At 40.2% G+C, this 20,467-nt stretch overlaps 1 protein-coding gene across 2 annotated transcripts; it reads right to left on the bottom strand.

Moving 5' to 3' along the window:
- Window positions 1-553: 553 nt before the first annotated feature.
- On the bottom strand, window positions 554-19,935 carry tmem183a (transmembrane protein 183A). 2 transcript variants are annotated; one of them, XM_080423792.1, is made up of 8 exons: window positions 19,741-19,935; window positions 17,581-17,670; window positions 16,491-16,664; window positions 9,079-9,238; window positions 7,800-7,980; window positions 5,401-5,481; window positions 4,857-5,012; window positions 554-1,072 (listed from the first exon to the last, which is right to left on the bottom strand). In XM_080423792.1, exons 1-8 carry the CDS (start codon window positions 19,805-19,807, stop codon window positions 887-889), a joined length of 1,095 nt encoding a protein of 364 aa, XP_080279918.1. In that variant the 5' UTR covers window positions 19,808-19,935; the 3' UTR covers window positions 554-886. The 2 variants fall into 2 exon arrangements, with proteins under 2 accessions (XP_080279918.1, XP_080279919.1); XM_080423793.1 differs by having other exon boundaries at window positions 4,857-5,009.
- Window positions 19,936-20,467: the final 532 nt, after the last annotated feature.

Genomic DNA, 20,467 nt, shown 5'->3' with positions numbered 1-20,467 from the left:
CACTGTAAAATCCTCAGTGTTAACCCATTAAGACCTGAGACGATTCTTAAAAAAAATCTAAATCCTAACAGTTTTTGGGGAAAAAAATCTAAAAAAAGATTTTTAGTGCCGCGTTAAGAACCCAGTGGCTTAAATAATAAATAAACAGAAAAAGCAATGCATGATTTTGATACAGTGAAATTAAAACCTATAGCCAGAGCAACTTATTCTGTCCTCCATCCAAAAATAATAATATGAAAGGATCGTCATTTTAGAATGAAAACCAGAGAGCAGAAAACTAATGGGAGATGACAATAATAAATGGTTAAATTAGGACTGTTTAACAATCTGCAAAAATCCATGAGTTTATGAATCTCTCACGCAAGAACCAAGACAGGTTCAACATGTAAAAGAAGCCTTTGATCTCCTCAAATTCTCCTTTGCAGTTGTGAACTCCTAATATCGTCTCTGTCGGGGTAGAAACCTCATATGTCCAAAAGTGTAAACTTTTCAGGATTAAAATAATACAAGCATCAAAAGTAGCAGATCTACAAGCTCGAGCTTGTAGATCTGCTACTTTTGAAGCTTTCGGGTGACGCTGTATCAAGTAGGGCGTTAACTCATTGAGTGCCATTGACGTCATGCGACCTGTGAGTGATCCTAGGACTCCCGAAGAAGTAAATTTTTTTTTTTTTAAACGCTGGCACTGGCGGATTAATTAATTAATTAATTAATTTCCAGACACTGAATGCGTTCATTTACAAAAAAATACAAGAAGTTAGAATAAGGAGATAAGAAGTTTCTGCCTGACAGCGACAGCTGCCTGTCTGGATTGAAGGAGGGTCGTTGGTGACAGAGAGAGGGTCTGCAGAGTGTGTGTCGGGGGGGGGGGGGGGGGGTCATGGTTCTATGCGTAAGGGGAGGAGGGGTACTGAGGATGCCACCAGTCCATGAGCTTCACGCCGTTCACGGGGTCCAGGACCACCTGCGTGCCCCCCTGCTCGCCCCTCTTCCTGCCCCGCGGCAGCGGAGAGTCCTGGAACACCAGACGCACCCGGTGGTGACGCATGTCTGTGGAGACGTTGATGGTGAACTGGAGGAGAGACATGGACACAGATTAGATTTAGGAGGAGAGAGAGAGACATGGACACAAGATTAGATTTAGGAGGAGAGAGAGAGACATAGACACAGATTAGATTTAGGAGGAGAGAGAGAGACATAGACACAGATTAGATTTAGGAGGAGAGAGAGAGAGAGAGACATAGACACAGATTAGATTTAGGAGGAGAGAGAGACATGGACACAGATTAGATTTAGGAGGAGAGAGAGAGACATGGACACAGATTAGATTTAGGAGGAGAGAGAGAGAGAGAGACAGACATGGACACAGATTAGATTTAGGAGGAGAGAGAGACATGGACACAGATTAGATTTAGGAGGAGAGAGAGACATGGACACAGATTAGATTTAGGAGGAGAGACATTGGAGGTGAGGGAGAGAGACATGGACAGATATTAGGAGGAGAGACATTGTGACAGCAGTAAAAGCTTGCAAGATTTTGTAGCAGCTCTACAAGCTTACAACGCATGTTGTAACCGCAAGCTTTAAGATTGGCTATTTTCAAATAGCCTGTGTGTGTGTGTGTGTATATATATACATATATATATACACACACACACACACACACACACACACACACACACACACACACACACACACACACACACACACACACACACACACACACACACACACACACACACACACACACAGTATATATATGGGTTAAATTGGTTGAATAGAATTGTTATGCTATATTAACTAAGCTTGCTAGTGGGCACTGGGGACCCCTGGAACCCACACAAGGACCCCCAGTTAGGGGGTCCCGGACCCCACTTTGAGTATCACTGTCTTACATATAGTCTCTGGTCGGGTGGAAACCTCATATGTCTCAAACTGCTACTTTTCAGGACTCCAATTCAAAACACAGCAAAAGTACTTTTGCTGTGTTACTTTTTTTTTTTATCTTTAATTTTTTATCCCGCGATTTTTGTAACCCATTTTTTTCACCCGGTGCCAATTTCCTAAGTGATCCTGGGCGCTATACCAGCCCTACACCAGCACTACACCAGTCCCCCACAGTAGGGAGGCCAGGGCCGAGCTCATGCTTCCTTCAATGCATGAGAGCCAACTGACCTTCTTGTCACCTGACAGGGGGGAGTTTCCCTGGTAGGACGTAGCGTGTGGAAGGAACACGTTATTCCAACCAGTTCCCTTCCCCTCCATCAGGCGCCCCGGCTGTCATGGGGGAGGCGGTATAGTGACCAGGATTACTACATGTTTTTGTGAGGGTATTAACTACCCTAGGAGACACGGGGAGAACATGCAAACTCCACACAGAGAGGCCCTTTCGCCAACCCCACCTAGGGTATGGGCGCTGATGACGCGGAGGAGAAGACACGCCCCCAGCGCCCACAGCGTCCCCGGCGGGAATCGAACCCAGGACCTTCTAGCTGTGAGGCGACAGCGCTACCGACTGCGCCACCGTGCCTCCTTGCCGTGTTACTTTTGATGCTTTTTTGACGTTGTAGTATAATCAAGTAGGGCGTTAATATAGGAAAAAACACAAACAGTTAGAATATGGAGACAAGAGGTTTCTGCCACGACAGCAACGATATACTGTGGACATACTGTTATATCTGGACCTGCTGCAGAGTAAAGGTCGTAACACACGGCAAGCGGTGAATGCGCCGCGATCATTGTTGTTTTTTTCCCTCCTGCGCAGTGCGGTGAAAATAAAATCTCACCACAATCCAGCTCTTGACGCCCGCGCGCGTGCACAAACGAGCACGCGCGCGAGAATTTCACGGGCCGCGCCCGCCTGCCTCACCGCCCCTCAACTTCTCCGCACGTCCCAAATAAATCGCCCGCCTCTCATTGAAAATGAATTACATAGGCGTGTGGACCTTAACCCATTAAGACCTGGAACTTATTTTACACTTTGGGCTATTCAAAAATAGCAGATATACAAGCTCATAGCACGGCACCGAGTGCCGCGCAATGAGCTTGTAGATCTGCTATTTTTGAAAAATTGTGAAAATGTGTGCAAATCTTTGAATATATATTATTTTAAAGCGAACATTTTTAACTCAAATCTTTGCTTCTGGGGGTCCCTGGAAAAAAATATTTTGATGGGGGTCCCTCGCCAAATACATATAATTTTGGGGGTCCTTGACATGAAAAAGATTGAGCACCACTGATATAGAAACATACATTTTTGGGCGGTGAAACCGCCCCTATAAGTGAGATTTGGAAAAATGTACATTTTCCTGCGCTGTGATCTGGGCCCAGGAAATTAGTAGAATTATCCTGCGCTGTGATTGGCCAATCACAATCTATTCAGGACTGTGATTGGCCAGTGTCACATGACACATGTGCATAGCCCTATATAAGCAACCATAACTTGAAAAAAACCAAATATTGGTTTTTTTCAAGTTATGGTTTCGTCCATCATAAAGAGTGTTTCAATAAATGTATTTATCTTTTGTACATGATTGGTTGACTCCATTCAGTATTGTGATTAGCTGGCAAGACACCGCCCACTTCACACAGGGTGTGATTTTTAAGAATACTGTTGAGATTTAGGAGACATGTAGAATCGGCTTCAGGTCTCAATGGGTTAAAGCTGTCAACTAGAATGAGGAGCTAAATGTCTTGCTGCCAACGGGTTGGTTTCCAAACAGGATGTTTTCAAAACTCTAAAAAGCAATTTGTAGACAGACTCCACGGGGAGGTGGGGGTAAAACAGCTACGTTATGAAGTGTTACGAAGTACAGGAATTAAAAGGAGCTCAGATCATCTGGGGAAAGGTTCTGCTGTCTGTCCCTAAAACCACAAATAAACGTAGAGAAGCAGCATTTAGTTTTTATGCTCCACATATATCTGGAACAAACTCCGAAAAAACTGCAGGTCCACTCTATTTCTTTTAACCCGTTAAAACCAGGAACGCATCTGTGTAACCACTTAAACCAAAGTTTAAGCTCATAGCGCTGCACGAGTGCAGCGCTATGAGCTTGTAGACCTGCTATTTTTGAAAAATCTTGAACAATTTTGTGAAAATATTAGAATATATATATTTTTTTAAAGGGGTCATTTTTAACCAAAACCCAAAGCCAAATAAAAAGGAAAAACAGCGCCCTCTGCTGTTTTTTACTCTTTCACTTGTCTCTGGGCCGAGCTAAATGGAGCACCCGTGCGCAAGGAAACCGGGGTTTTGGTCTGCCCTCAGCGCTCCACTTCCGGTGGTGCGCTTATGTTTTCATTCCCACTAACAATATTTCTACACGGAACACTAACTTCTAACTTCTCCCAAAAAACATGGATCGTTTTGGTTAAAAGCCCACTTGTTTCTATGATGAAAGAGCAAGTTAAAATGTGAATATCTCTCCGTGGTTTTGTCTGCTCCAAGGACGCTATTGTTAAATGAGTTTCGGTTTGTTTTCAGTGGGAGCGAGAGCATAGACAGTAAATCCCGCCCACTACATTTGACTGGGTAAAGCGCGGCCTGCTTCCTGATCTGAAGGCACGCCCACTTGTAAGCTAACGCGCACACGTTCTGAACGGGGCTCTCGACATATTCAGTAGCGTAGCTCTGAATCTGTTCTTGAGAGATTAGTCCATTCCCTAACATTTTAGTCTAGTTTTTATTTGTTGATGAAATTGTCAACATATTTAGTCTTAGTTTTAGTCATCATAGCTTTTTTTCGTCAGTGGAAAAAGGTAGTCGACGAACATTTTTCGTCATAGTTTTAGTCGACGAAATAAACACTGATGGGCTCATGGGACAACGTGTAAAGATGGTGTTTATTGTTACCCACCAGAGCGAGGGTCATGCCCATGACCACGGGGGTGAAGATGAAGTTGAGGGTGGTGACCTGCAGCAGGTAGCACTCTGCGTCAGGGTTGGTATGGACGTCTCTGTACTGCCGGGGCGTGGTCAGGGGTGAGGGCACACTGCCACCCTTACCACCCTGCTGAGAGGGTGGCAAGATCATATCGTTATTATTATTATTGTTAAAGTTAGTGTCTGATAAAACAGTCGACTTGTATTTAAATATCGTCTCTGTCGGGTGGAAACCTCATATGTCCAAAACTGTTACTTTTCAGGATTCAAATTCAAAAGCATCAATAGTAGCAGATCTACAAGCTCGAAACGCATCGCTTCGCGCCGCGTTTCGAGCTTGTAGATCTGCTACTTTTGATGCTTTTGTGTGACGCTGTAGTATGATCAAGTAGGGCGTTAATGTACGAAAAAACACAAAAAGTTAGAATATGGAGATAAGAGGTTTCTGCCCGACAACAACAAAATATTATATTATTGGTGGAAAGGAAGTTGGGTGGTTTATTCTTTTTATGACTTACCGGCTTTATGAATTTGAAGTTGAACTCCCACAGGGTTTCTGGTCGAGTTCCCGACACTTTTCTCACCCAGAACAACAAACACTGTAAAGGGAAATAATATCATCTATAATCATCATCTATGTGTTCTTTTTTGGGGGCATTAGCAACAAAAAAAATAAAAATAAACCATTACAAGCTCAACCTTGCTGGGGAGAATCATAAGGGTTTTTAGAAGTGCACCCTAGGGACAATGTATTACTTATACTAAGGACAATGTATTACTATCATTTCTGACATAAAAATATTAATGCAAAAGAGCATTTGCAATTTGCATTTGTGTTCCTAAAGCATCCTGGCAAATCCCCAGCCAGTTGTTTTGGGGAGAGAGCGCTCATTTTGGTTCACTTGATGTATGTACGAGGCTTTGTGCTGTGTTCACACTGACGGCTACAAAGCTACAGGCTGCTATTCATGTTCAATGGAAGCCAGCGACATGAAGATACATCCTATATTTGTAGCTGCTATAAAAGATAAAACAGCAGCTGAATAAGTGTTTTTTCCTATCATGACGTTTGTCCTTTTGTTTTCACTTTTGTTCCCGTTTACTGTGGTTTCTAGAAACATTGGTCACTCTTCTTCGGATTGTACTTGGATGTGTGGTAGCCTATACTTGCCAAATAAATTGCACAATTGTCTGGTCTAGATGCGCTAAAGCCCCTCACCGCCAAAGTTTATTCATAATAAAATCACCCACTGCCAGGGTTTTTAATAATTTTTTTATAGAAACAATGTGAATTATTTGTCCGTTTCTTTTTTAACATTTAAGTGAATGGATTTTTTTAAATAATTTTTTTTATATCTCCTAATTCGTTAGGGTTAGGGTTATAAATTTATACTCAAAAATTAGAGAAACATTTTAGGAATACAAAAACAAAATAAAAAAAAATAATTAAAAGGGGAGAATTCTCCCCTTTGGCGGTGAGTGTGTTAAAGGAGGAGTTCACCCAAAAAATTACTTATTTTCTATCAATTGCACACCCTATGAAGCCTTGAATCCATGGATTCTTTTTAGTTTTTGTCGCATTCCTAGGCTAATAATTTGATTCCCGTCTCCTACCGGCTAATGTATCCGGTAGGAGACCCAAAGTAGATTATTTGTGTCTCCTACCGGAAATACACACAGTCATCAAATTATTGTCTTAGGAATGCCACAAAAACATGGGGCGTGTAATTGATAGAAAATAAGTCGGGTGAACTCCTCCTTTAAGCTTATTAAGGCTTTTTTATTTTTTATTTTTCATTTCATTTATTTTTTGTCTATTTTATTTTCAATTCCAACTTCAATTATTTACTGCTCCCGTATTTTATTTATTTTCCCCCATTTATAAATGTTGTTTTATTGTTGTAATTTTATTTTCTGTGAGGGAACCGGGAGGGTGAGGTATATGTGGGGTTGTATGTCAGCTACAAATAAGTTGAGCTGGTTTCAACTTCAGATACAAAGTACAAAGCTACAAATATGCTGTGTAGCTTTTGTATCTGCCAGTGTGAACGCAGCATTACGACAAACACGTGACTTTTTTTAAATCACCTGAAAACAGTGCCGTGCAGTGAGGCCTTGAGGACTCGTGAGGCACACACCCCAGGAAAAATAGCTGATCTACAAGCTCACAAGATCGGCTATTTTCAGCAAAGAGGTTTGGTGCAGAAGGAAAAAAAGAGTAGAAGGTCAAGTTTACTGAGTGTTTAGGTTGTTAAACGTCTAAAAATACACATGAATCCAACTGATGACAGTGCTCGCTGTCAAACTAGTCTATGAAGTTATCTATGAAATCTATGAAAAAGTTTAATCTGCATGTTATACAACATTGGTTCTCAAAGTGGGGTCCGGGGACCCCCAGGGGTCCTTGAGGGAGTTCCAGGGGGTCCCCAGCTAAATGATACAAAGTTAGGAACCAAATTGACCCTTATGGGTCTGTAACTCAGAGAGTGTACAAATGGAACCAAATGGACCCTAACGGGTCCATTTGGTTCCATTTGTACACTGTCAGAGTTAAATTAACATTGATTTTACAATATAAATTGGGGTCCCAGAGATATAAATGCCATTTAATGGGGGTCCGTAGCCTAATGCACATCAAACTGGGGGTCCTTGAAATTAAAATGGTTGAAAATCACTGCTAGAGCCCTAAAATTCTTCTCTTATGGGGGTCCTTGGCATATCTTTTCAAATGGGGGTCCGCGGGCTAATAAGTGTCAATTTGGGGGTCCTTGACATGAAAAAGTTTGAGAACCACTATTATACAATATGTAGTGGGGGGGGGGGGGGTCCCTGCGTTATCTCTCTCTCTCAGCTAAAGGGGTCCTAGGCCTGAAAAACCTTGAAGACCCCTGGCTTAGAAAGGTTCCTCCATTATTACCTTGGAGTTGAGCAAGGTTGTGGGTGTGGACTGAGGCAGGGCAGGGATCTTGGACACCCGCAGGCTGTACGGCTCGTACAGACGGAAGAGGGAGCGGATCACACACGCCCGTAGACAGCTCATCCTGTCTATGGAGCCCGGCTGGAGACGACAGGGTAGCTCCACGTTTATGCTGTAGTGTCTGAAAGAGTTAACAGGGGGGGAGGGAGAGAGAAAGGTGAGATAAGTCAAAAAAACTCTCTCAGAGTTACAGATCCATAAGGGTCCATTTTTTTTTGGGTTCCTAACTATCAATCATTTGGCTGGGGACCCCCTGGAACCCCCTCAAGGACCACTGGTGGTCCCCGGTCCTCACTGTAGAGCCTATAATTAATAACCCACTCGGCTACAGCCAAATGGTTCAATTCCCAGCTCTCCATATCTCTGCTGTCGGTCAGAAACGAAAACATTAACGTTTCAGGAAATGAAAAATAAAAAAACCAACACATCACTTTACCCAAATACAGCTCAAGTGGAGTTAGGAGGTTTTTGACCATTAATGTGGAGATAGTTGTTTTGTCCATCATTGATTAGAATGAGTCATAAGTCATAAAGTGTGTTTATCTTCGCTCTGCAGCTGCTCTGTGGGCCCCGCAGGGGAGAACGGGGTGGAGTTACAGTAGGAGGTTCTACAGTTTGAGGAACCAATGGAGTTAGGAGGTTTAGTCAGAAGCGCTTTTTAATACTTTTCTTTGGTTCAATATTTGTAAACCCCACACACAGACGTAAAGGGTGTACAGCACTGATTTATTAAAGAAAATAAAAAAGTTTAAATACGGAGATAGGAGGGTTGCACCCGACACCGACGATATTATAGATTATTATAAGGTTAACCCTTTAAGAACGGGAACGTATCTGTCATTTTAGATTTTAACCACTTTAACCATTATTTTATAATTTGGCTAATCAAAAATAGCAGATCTACAAGCTCATAGCTTGTAGATCTGCTATTTTTGAAAAAACATGAACATTTGTGCAAATCTTTGAATATATATATTTTTAAAGGGATTTTTTTTTTACTAAAATCTTTGCTTCTGGGGGGTCCCTATTACAAATAATTTTGAGATGGGGGTCTGCGGCCAAATACATATATAATTTTGGGGGTCCTTGCCATAAAAAAGTTTGAGAACCACTGATATTATAGCAACATAAGTGTTTCAGAAAACTGTAGAAGACATTTGTAGAATCTGCCTCAGGTTTTAATGTGTTAAGTGTTAGAACAGCCCTGATAGTAACTGACCTCCTGTACATCCTGGTCCAGAAGGCCGCCGTGCAGGTGACGGTCCAGGAGCTCCTGCAGATCAGAGCGAACCTGCACACGTCCTCCGGTCTGATGTAGGAGGACAGCACCAACCAGATGTCCACCGGGTACTCCTCTCCATCACTGCATTCACTGCTCTCTGCAGGGGAGAGGACAGAGGACTTGCAATGGGACCATGTACCTGTCTGTCTGACTACTTCAAAAAAGCGAGACGTGACGCCCACGGGCACCACACCGGAAGGAGATCCACTGATCTCATTGTTCCCCCCAGATTCGGCACGAAAATGGGGATGAATTCATTCTATCGTTATGCCACCAAAATGTGGAATGCCCTACCACCACCACTAGCCTGGTAAAGCCCCTCCCTCCGGAATTCTCATTTCCATTTGATTTCAGGAGTGAGTCTGGCCTGAAGGCTTATCTGGGCGTTTCTTGCTCGTCCACCAAATGGACTCTCCAATCAGCGTCCTCGCTCATTGTTTTGTGATTGACAGCGGAGGTAGGCCAATCAGGTGGAACCCGAGTGGTTCACACATCATTAATCAATACACCTTTCATACAAGCTGCTCGTTAACATCAAAGACAAACCAATTACTCCTGGTGATAATCACTGCAGCCTAAAGTGCCTTAATTGGACATCAGAGGGCCACTTGGACATCAAAGCTACATTACTCCCGCCCAGCTCCAGCCCAAAATAAAATACAAATGAGATTTCTGGAGGGAGGGTTTACCAGGCTACACCACCACCACCAGCCTTCAAAAAGTGACTCCCTAAACTCCCTCAAAACCACCATAAAAGAGATTTGTCTTCTAGCTTGCCAAAAGAAATTACCCCCCAATGTTTTTCTGTAAATATACTTTTACTGATTGATTGATTGCAGTGTTGATTTCGACAGCAAATTTTGATTTAGTTTTAGTCATAGTATTTTGAATAAAAGTCCATTTAGTTTTAGTAATATTTTAGTAATCTGAAATGTTTTAGTTTTTGTCTAGTTTTTAGTCGACTAAATCTACAGTTGATTTAGTCGACTAAAATGTATTTTGGCGATGCCTTGATGGTGTGAGCTTGTAGATCTGCTATTTTCAGAGCACAACACCCTAGTTCTACTGGATCTCTTCTCCACTAGTCCCTCCCTAACATTTTAGTCTAGTTTTTATTTGTTGACGAAATTGGCAATATATTTAGTCTTAGTTTTAGTCATCATAGAGCCTATTTATTTAGTTTTTATTTAGTTTTCGTCAGTGAAAAAAGGTAGTTGACGAACATTTTTTGTCATAGTTTTAGTCGACGAAATCAACACTGAGTGATTGAAACCTTTATTTCAGGGAAATCCATTGAGACCAGGGTCTCTTTTTTCAATGGCGCCCTGTGTACAAAAAGGAACATTTACAACAATGGTTTTACAGACATGACATAGACAACAAGGTACACATAAATATAATAAAAAGCAGGCGCATGCATAGGCCTTCTTCCAATATAAGGTCAGCTAAAAATCTTTATAGTAATGTATGTCTTTATATTATGTCTTGATCAGTTGAATACATACATTTATCATTATTATATAACTGTACCTCTGTACCTTTTGCAAACTGTAAATAAAGTATTCAATCAATGAAACCACCAACACAACACCTTTCACTGCTAAATGCTCATGCAATGCTAACGTCTGCTATTGCAAAAGAATCTACACTAGGGGTCTTCAACGTTTTCAGCCCAAGGACCCCCTTGCTGAGAGAGGGATGAAGCAGGGACCCCCTAGCTGAGAGAGAGATGAAGCAGGGACCCCCTCTATGCTGTATACAATTGTGTTTCAGATTAAACCTTTTTTGTTTACTTGGTCTGCTCTTTTTTCCCTCTACACCTATATACCTCTTTGCCAAAAATAAGCTCAAGCTCACAACGCCTCGCGCTGCGAGGCGTTGTGAGCTTGTAGATCTGCTATTTTTGGCTAAAGTTCTCCTCAGAAAAGGGATGTTAGGGTTCAAGTAGTTAAGGTAAAAAAAATCATATCACACAAAGATTTGGCGGACCCCCTGTAGTAACTCCGAGGACCCCTTAGGGGTCCCGGACCCCCTGCTGATCTACACCAAATGGACCTGTAAGGGTCCATTTGGTTACGTTTGTACACTCGGGTAGTTATAGTAGTTATCACTTCTCCCTTAGACAGGCGCCCCCCCCCCCCCCCCCTTCTCCTACTCCGTACATATATATAGTGTTTTATATTTGTGATGATATTGAATGTTTTGGTGCTAATTTATATGTTGATGAATTGAATACCTAGGACCCCAATGGAAACAAGACCGCAATTACTTTTTTTTTGGTGTTATCCTTTTAGACAAAGTGTGTGTCTGTACTGTTTGTACATTTCTGTCTAATAAAATATTAAATTAATCAATCACTCACTCTTGGTGTTAATGAACTGATAAATTAACACTTAACCCATTAAGACCTGGAACGCATCTGTGTCATTTTTGATTTCTTTGGCTATTCAAAAATAGCAGATCTACAAGCTCATAGCTCACTGATATAGCTCATAGCTCACTGATATAGAAACATACGTTTTTCAGATCACTGTAAAGGCGGTTACACACCGGCGAATATACGAATATACACAAAATTCGGACTTGTTCAGAATAATTAAAAGACGCTTTTTCGCTTCGCTTTTTTGCTCCATGTAAGCTTCCATTGACTTTATAAGGTTTTAAAAAAAACGTATTATTCGCATGAAAAAATCGCCCCGGTGTGTAAGGACCTTTAGGATTTAGAAGACATTTGTAGAATCGGTCTCAGGTCTTAATGGGTTAATACTGTAGCCAGTCTGTGCTTACCAGTAGGGCTGGGCAATTAACACTTTACCTGCCAATCACGAGTATAACCGTTGATGAAAAATAATTTTTTTTTTTTTTTTTTTTCAATTTATCCACACAGAACCAGAGATATCACGATCCAAAGATTTCTAGCTCCATTCACTCCTTGGTTAACTTATTACTTTAAAATCCTGTATCTCGGCTCCTGTGTAAAACAAATTAAAACAAAAAAAAACCCTCTGGCAGGGAATGTGTTAACTGAGAATATATTGAAACCTATATTTAGAACCAATACACAGCTTAATCTTGCTCTTTTGAAGGTTCGTCGAATTATGGAGAAGCACGTTCTTTTCTCCAATATTTATTTTTCAACGAATCAACGCCAACACATTCTACTATATATATATATATATATATATATATATATATATATATATATATATATATATATATTATTTTTTTTCATAATTTACTAAATCGATTAGTCTGATAAATCACTTAACCCTGAGTTATACTTTGCTGTACAATGGTGGCATACATTTCTTTGGAAAATAGCCGATCTACAAGCTCACAATGCTTCGCGTTGTGAGCTTGTAGATCTGCTATTTTCACAATTATTTTTCTTTTTAAATAATCGTTCAAGTAGATGTTCAAAATACATTTATTGTAGAGGGCAAGATGTTACTAGCCACATGGATTAAAGCTAAATAAAATCTGAAGACTGAAAACATTTGTACGGCCACAACAAAACAAAAAAAAGCCAACAATTAACACAATATGTAAAATGATTATGTTTTAGTAATATTGTTCCTGCTGTTCTACATGCAGCCAACCAGATGAAGAAATCACAGATTGAAGCTTGAGACCTGGAACACATCTGTGTCACTTAAGATCTCTATGGCTATTCAAAAAAAGCAGATATACAAGCTTGTAGATCTGCTATTTTTGAAAAATCTTGAACTTTTTTTGTTGTTGCTTTTATTAAAAAAAAAACTGGATTTAGAAAACATTTTTAAGAATCGCCTCAGGTCTTAATGGGTTAACCTTTGCTTTCATGAAATATCCGTGACCATTAGGGTTTTATGGAAGATACTTCCAAACATAATTGCTAGTTCGACCACTTCAAATGCTCAAATGTTAAAATAATAACCAGAAATAGCCTACTGTATCTACAAGCTCTCAAATGCGTCTCGGACGCATTTGAGAGCTTGTAGCTCGGCTATTTTCGTTGCGCAACATGCTTCCATAGAAGACAGGCTGGCTTCTATGTATGGAATCCAAATGAAGAACTTTAATCTATATGAGGACAAGACATTACCAGTCAGAGCAGATGGATGTTCTGTCATGACAGAGGCTTCTCTCTCCTCCAGTGTGGCACGTTGGGGATTGACTGATTTATGCCGTGTTCATCGATGGAGGCCAACAGGTGTGTGTGCTGTGTGCAGTCAGTCACACCCAGCTCAGAGTCCAATTCCTTTGGCCTCGGGCCAGGTGTGACTGCTTAACACATTAAGACCGGGAACGCATATGTGTAACCACTTAAACCATTATTTTATATAAATAGAAGATCTACAAGCTCAATGCGCGGCACCGAGTGCTATTTTTGAAAAATCGTGAACATGTGTGCAAATCTTTGAATATACATATATTTTAAAGCGAACATTTTTAACTCAAATCTTTTGCTTCTGGGGGGTCCCTGGAACAAAACATTTTGAGATGGGGGTCCACGGCCAAATACCTATCAAGGGGGCCCTTCGACATGAGAAAGTTTGAGAACCACTGATCATAGCAACATAAGTTTTTTCAAAAAACTGTTAGGATTTAGAAGACATTTGTAGAATCCTCAAAAGCAAAGATTTGAGTTAAAAATGTTCGCTTAAAAATACATGTATTCAAAGACTTGCACAGATTTTCTAAAAATAGCAGATATACAAGCTCATAGCGCGGCACTCGGTGCCGCGCTATGAGCTTGTAGATCTGCTATTTTTGAATAGCCCAAAGAAATCTTAAAATATTACACACAGATGCGTTCCCGGTCTTAATGGGTTAAATCAGTCCCACACCACCAGCCCCACACCACTGCTAAAATAGTCAATTACTATGCGACTGTCCCTTCACACGTTCCGGGAACACGCGACCCATCCCTCTGGGTTATATGGGGAATTACGTAGCGTGTAAACACAGCTGTTTAGTCGTACAAGTATAGAGGTGCCGGAAGTAATAAATCTCGTTCATTTTATGCATAACTCTCTCAGTGCCAATGAAATAAAAAAATACGTTCTCTAAACTGCCAGCAATTTCTTTCTTTTTTTCAAAGTAAAAAAAAGGTGCTTAGGAAGCGAGATACAGCCCTTTTCAGTTATAAGTTAAACAAAGAGTGGATGGAGCTGCAAATCTTCAGAATAATGATATCTTGGGTTCAGAACATTCTTTTTTTTTTAAATCGGGATTTTTCGTTCTGGCACTGAGGGCATTCAGAAAAAACTCGGGATAACTCGGGGCTTGGCACTGAGAGAGTTAAGAGGATATTATGATCAGCTATATATAATGTAGTAAAGATTTTCATGGTAGATTTACGTGTGACGTGGTTGTAAAAAAAAGATGCTATATATGTTCCTGAAGAAGGCACAGGTCTCTATGCAATCAATCTAGTTTTAAGAAAAAACATGTTTCATCCGCGATTTGATATAGAAATACTACACTACCCACAATCCTAAAGTGTAGCAGCAAGCAACGTCTCCAATAGAAAGAGAACGTGACGTCACTCCATTGAAAGTAATGGCTGAAAACCTCACAAGATGGCGCCACCTGTCCATTCTTGATTGGTAGAGCTCAAGTTACCATGGATATGTTCCCCCCCATGTGCAATGGCTTATGGGAGTAGTAGTTTCTTGATTGATTGATTGAATACTTTATTTAGAAAGACATGGTGAAAGTACATGGAAGTACAATTCACAATACAAGGTCCTCTAAACTGGATCGCTCATAAAAGCATGTGGCTTATTTAAAATGAGATCCCCACGCACTCAAATCATGATGACATTTAAGAAGTCATACAAATATACACTACTATGCAGAACGTCATACAATCAGCTTACATGTTACTGGTATGAAAAACAAGAAATATGTACAATAGACAGTTTTAGGAGGAGGGGAGGGGTGGGGGGTAGGTTAAGACTTTGACAGGGGCCAGTTTGGAATTGCAGCCTCCTGAAGGTGATTCTTTAGGGCAGTTTTGAAAGTGAGTAGGGTTTTACACTCCTTTACTCCTTTTGGTAGGGCATTCCACATTTTTGTTGAATAGCATGAGAAAGAGTTCATTCCCTTGTTTGTGCCAAATCTGGGTTGAACATGATCAGTGGAGCTGCCTCTGGTGTTATGATCTTAACTCTTAAAATATGCATACAGTCTTGTACTTCGCCTTTTTTTTTTGCCTTTTCAGGAATTCCTTTTTGACCCGAATCATGATTCATCATGTCAGCCGGTTGGCTTGATTCCAGGCTTAAAACTCTTTATGACTTTATAATAAGTATTTTCTGAAATGTCTACGAGTAACTGAAAGGGAAATTCACTTCCGGCACCAGAGTCGACCCAGAGGTCGGCGACCTTTTTGACATAAAGTGCCGTGTTTTTATTGTATTGATCGTCAGTGTGTGAAATCAAATATTTTATATTTCCAATAGATTTTAATTGTCCATATACATAAAAACCTTTATTAACACATCCACCGCCAAGGGCTAATCTCATAATGTACTCACCAGTGCCAAGGTTTTATTGTTGTTTTTTGTTTTTTTCAGGTCACCATAGGCCCCGTTAAAATCCTTTAGATTGCGCGATCCACTGTTTGTAAACAACGGGCACATGTCCTGGTTTCTACTCGTCGAGACCGCGTGTCAAACGGAGCCGCCATGTTTGAGTTCTGACCGTTTATGTTAACATGGGAAATGCGAGGATGAAAAAAGGTTTTACAGGGCTTTTAGTGTACGACTTAGAATGGAGGCCGACGGGAAACAAAAAACGGGATCGCACTTCCGGTCGACTTCTAGTGGTGTTACACTGAAAATGGTCCCCGTAGAAAATTGAAAAAAGAAACAAAATTCGAAAAAAAGGAAAAAACACCCGGACCGTAGGACTACGGTTTCGGCGCTTAACAGTTGGATTTAACGGACCGTAGGACTACGTTCTTGGCGGTGGATGTGTTAACCCATTAAGACCGGGAACGCATCTGTGTCGTTGTTTAGATTTGAGCTAAAAAGCATTATTTTACACTTTGGCTATTTTTGAAAAATCTTGAAAATGTGTGCAAATCTTGGAATGTATATTTTTTTAAGCGAACATTTGTAACTCAAATCTTTGCTTCTGGGGGGTCCCTGGAACAAAATGTTTTCAGATGGGGGCCAAATACATCTCATTTTGGGGGTCCTTGACATGAAAAAGTTTGAGAACCACTGGCATATTTTTTTTTTCTTCAAAAAACTGTTATTTAGAACATTTGTTGAATCGGAACCTCAGGCCTTAATGGGTTAAGGTTGTCTACCCCTGTTTTAACCTGTATCCCGACAACACCATATCAGTGACCCTACCTTTTCTTCTCTTGTTCTTCTTCTTGCGGAACACTTTAGTATCATAGTCTCCGTCCTCCTCAGGGTCTGGTTCATCACTGCTCCCCAGAGCACCTCCTCCTGTGACGCTCACTTCAGAGGAGAGCACCTCCTCTACAGCTCCTTGAGAAGCTTCCAGGCCACACAAAAACTTCACTGAAACACACCATAAAACACACAGCTAGTTATCACACTGACGGAAAGGAAATAAAAACTAAGCTATGAGGACAAAAAAACTATGATTAAATATATTGACAATTTCATCAACAAATAAAAACTAGACTAAAATGTTAGGGAGGGACTATAGTGGAGAAGAGATCCAGTAGAACTAAAAGACAAGTCATTTTATGTTTGGCTGCGCGTCTGTGGGTGCCGCGCTCCGGAAATAGCCGATGTCCAAGCTCACAGCGCGTCTGTGGCGCGTTGAGCTTGTAGAGCGGCTATTCTCAGAGTGAATGGACAGAAAGGGTAGAGCTGTTTCTACCCTGAAGAAGGCAGCTTAGGCCCCGTCTGGAGAAAACAAAAATATCAGATGTGCCGTCCGTTTACACGACAACAGCGTTATCGGGGGTTGAAACCGTAACAAAGTGCAACCCCCTTCCAGAGTGGAAATCTTTGAAAACGTTCCGCCTCGCGTCTCCATAAACGTGCAACACAGGGGAATACGCAAAACGCCGGTGCAGAGCCGTAGAACCACTGATGCCAGATTTTGGGAGAGAAATAAGCAGCTAGTTCAATGAAAACAAGCCCAAAAGAAGTGACTAGGCTACATGAGCACTTTAAACCTTTACAGTACATTGGATATTTGAAAATACCCGATCTACAAGCTCACAACGCGTTGCAGTCGTGATATCGTCTAAACGTGGCCTTAGTCTGTCCAAAACGTTGTTCATTTTTCTTTTTCCGTCTCTGTGTCCACAATACAATTTGCATCGGCAGCTACGAGTGTGCGCTATACTCTTTTTATTATTACAGCGCACCTCACAACGACCGGTGTGCTGTGCACCTTTGGTAGCTGTTTATATGAAGATAAGTTTGGGTGAAGTGCTCCTTTAAGTAGAGAGGCTTTTACCTTCTTTTTCAACTGCATTGACGACGGCCTTTTTCACCCGTCCTGACTTCACTACAGCCGGGTCAGCGTTGGCGTAATCAGCAACGGTCACTGAAGGAGGAGGAGACAGGGTTTGATTTGATTATTTGAAATGCAATAAAACAACACGGTTAATTACAGCAGTTCCAGGATTAACACAATAAAGTCCTAAGACTTATTTCCATTATGGTTCCTCTCACAAGCAACAGTTACTAAGTTAAAAACACATGATTACAAAACAAAACAAATGACAGTAACATAATATAAAAACAAGCACTCCACTATCTTTCCCTAGACAGATGACCTTCTGTAGAGCAAGGGTTCCCAAACTTTTCAGGCCGAGACCCCCCAAAATAATCATATACAGTATGAACTGGGCCATAATAATCATATTTGAACTGGGGAGCCCCCATAATAATTATATTTGAACTGGGAGTGGGGGGACCCGCGAAAATAATAATTATTTGAACTGGGGACCCACAAAAATAATCATATTTGAACTGGGGACCCCCCACCCTGACAAGCACTTGGAATTGTAGGAGTTGAAGCATTACATTTAGTTTGACTCGGTTCCACAGATAAATATTGTGAAAATAGCCGATCTACAAGAGGCGTTGTGAGCTTGTAGATCGGCTATTTTCACAATGTTTGCCTCTTTCTTATGGAATATTTGACAATCTGGTATTAAAAAGGTCTTAAAATACCTTAAATTGTAACTTTATAAATGTACAGATACCCTGTATACACTTATACTGTATGTTGGTTTGTTTACTGTTGAGTGAGAAAACAATGTTGCACATTAAGCTAATTATCTGGGGACCCACCAGAAATAATTTGGGGACCCCCCTGTTGGTCCTGACCCCCAGTTTGGGAACCACTGCCATAGAGGGACCTTTTCTGTAGACAAACATTGGTCTGCTGCTTTCAAGGCCTCAGGTTGGTGGTCAGTTTGACACTGGTTTTCAAGGCCATGATTATTACATAATACATCGTTGTTGTCGGGCAGAAACCTCTTATCTCCATACTTTGTGTTTTTCCTTAAATTAATTTCCTACTTGATCATATTACAGCACCACATTTTGAGCTTGTAGATCTGATACTTTTCAATTTGAATCCTGAAAAGTAACAGTTTTATACCAAGTAATGTATTATTATCATCATCATCATCATTATTATTATTATTATGTTCCTGTTGATTCGAATAGGCTATAAGCCTTGTAGTCGAAAATGCTTAGCATAACACAGAAGTGAATTACATTATTATTCCTATTATTATTATTACCCTTATTATTATTATTATATTGAACTAATCATGTTAATTTGTTATGCAAATAATAAATAGGGATGACTTTCTGTCTCATTCTAAGTTTTAGCCTTGTTTACATTAGTATTAGACTATTATCATTATTATTATTTTACATTATTATTAGAATTAGACTATTATTATTAGTATTATTATTATATTACATTATTAGTATTAGACTATTATTATTATTTCATTATTATTAGTATTAGACTACTACTACTACTACTAATATTATTATTATTATATTAAACAAATTGTGTTCATTTGTTATGTAAATAATAAATAGGGATGACTTTCTGTCTCATTCTAATTTTTAGCCTTGTTTAAATTAGTATTAGACTATTATCATTATTATTATTATATTACATTATTAGCATTATATACCATTATTATTATCATTATTAGTATTAGACTACTATTATTATTATATTACATCATTAGTATTAGACTATTATTATTACATTATGATTAGTATTACTAGACTACTACTACTATTATTATTATTATTATTTTACATTATGCCCATTTGTTATGTAAATAATAAACAGGTTGATGACTTTCTGTCTCATGCTAGCTATAGTAACCTTATTTATATTATTATTATTATTTATATTAAACTAATGATGTTAATTTGTTATGTAAATAATAAACTGTCATGCTAGTAGCTATAATAATAGCCTTGTTTACATTTCGTTGTGCAACGTACGGTGTCGTTCCAAAAAGGAAAATATCAGATCTACAAGCTCACAGCGCATCACCTCCGCTCCGCACTGTGAGCTTGTAGATCTGCTGTTTATTTCCGGGTCGCCATCATAACCATAACACACTGACTGTACCTGACTCGAAACAAACGTCCCGCCCGGCCTTGAACTTCAGCCGTTTTCGGTTTCCTTTCTTGGGCATAACTCTCTCTGACAGCACGGTGCTCCTAGCGGAGCGGGGAGGAGGGCCATGTCTCCACCAGGGAGACAAACAGGGAGAAAAGAGGAGAAATGGGAGAGAAGTTGAAAAATGTTCCTCCTGGATCTTCTTCGGCCATCATGGACTGACGCTGCGAGGGGCAGTCTCGCGATATCATGACACGGGCAGTGTGTTGCCAGGTTTTTGCGAGAGAAACAAGCAGCCAGGTCTATGAAAACAATAATAACTAGAAAATGTGCTCCTCGGAGCACAAGTCTCCGCCGGCAGACCCGTGCTATTTTAATCAAATGAAATCACTTACCCTATCTTTAACCATAGTTCTCTAGGAATGTTCTAATTCTTACTTAAAATAGAACATGTTACTATATCATAGCAATTATATTATCATAACAATAACTAATGAGATACAGTAGGGTAAAGATATATATTTTTAGTTAAACAAAAAGTTATTTGTTAAAAGGTGAATGTTAAAGTAATTTATGTACCCCTGAGATGAGGAACAATGTCAGAGACATTGATGTTGGTTGTCAACATGACTCTGGCCCCAACTGCTACAGACATGACCTCCCGTAAGCCTCCTGTATGCGATGGGTTGCTTGATAGTGTAACATTAACTAGTCCTGTCTTACAATCTTTTTGTGA

Source organism: Gymnoscopelus braueri, assembly GCF_963280865.1.
Source record: "Gymnoscopelus braueri genome assembly, chromosome: 3".
Lineage (NCBI taxonomy): Eukaryota > Metazoa > Chordata > Actinopteri > Myctophiformes > Myctophidae > Gymnoscopelus > Gymnoscopelus braueri.
This window is presented reverse-complemented; position numbering and strand designations above follow the sequence as displayed.

Coding starts and splice junctions, on each gene's coding strand:
- tmem183a (XM_080423792.1), bottom strand. CDS start 19,807: ATGCCCAAGAAAGGAAACCGAAAACGGCTGAAGTTCAAGGCCGGGCGG. Junction 16,665..17,580: donor CAATGCAGTTGAAAAAGAAG/GTAAAAGCCTCT, acceptor GGTGTGTTTCAG/TGAAGTTTTTGTGTGGCCTG. Junction 5,013..5,400: donor ACTTCAAATTCATAAAGCCG/GTAAGTCATAAA, acceptor CCACCCTCTCAG/CAGGGTGGTAAGGGTGGCAG.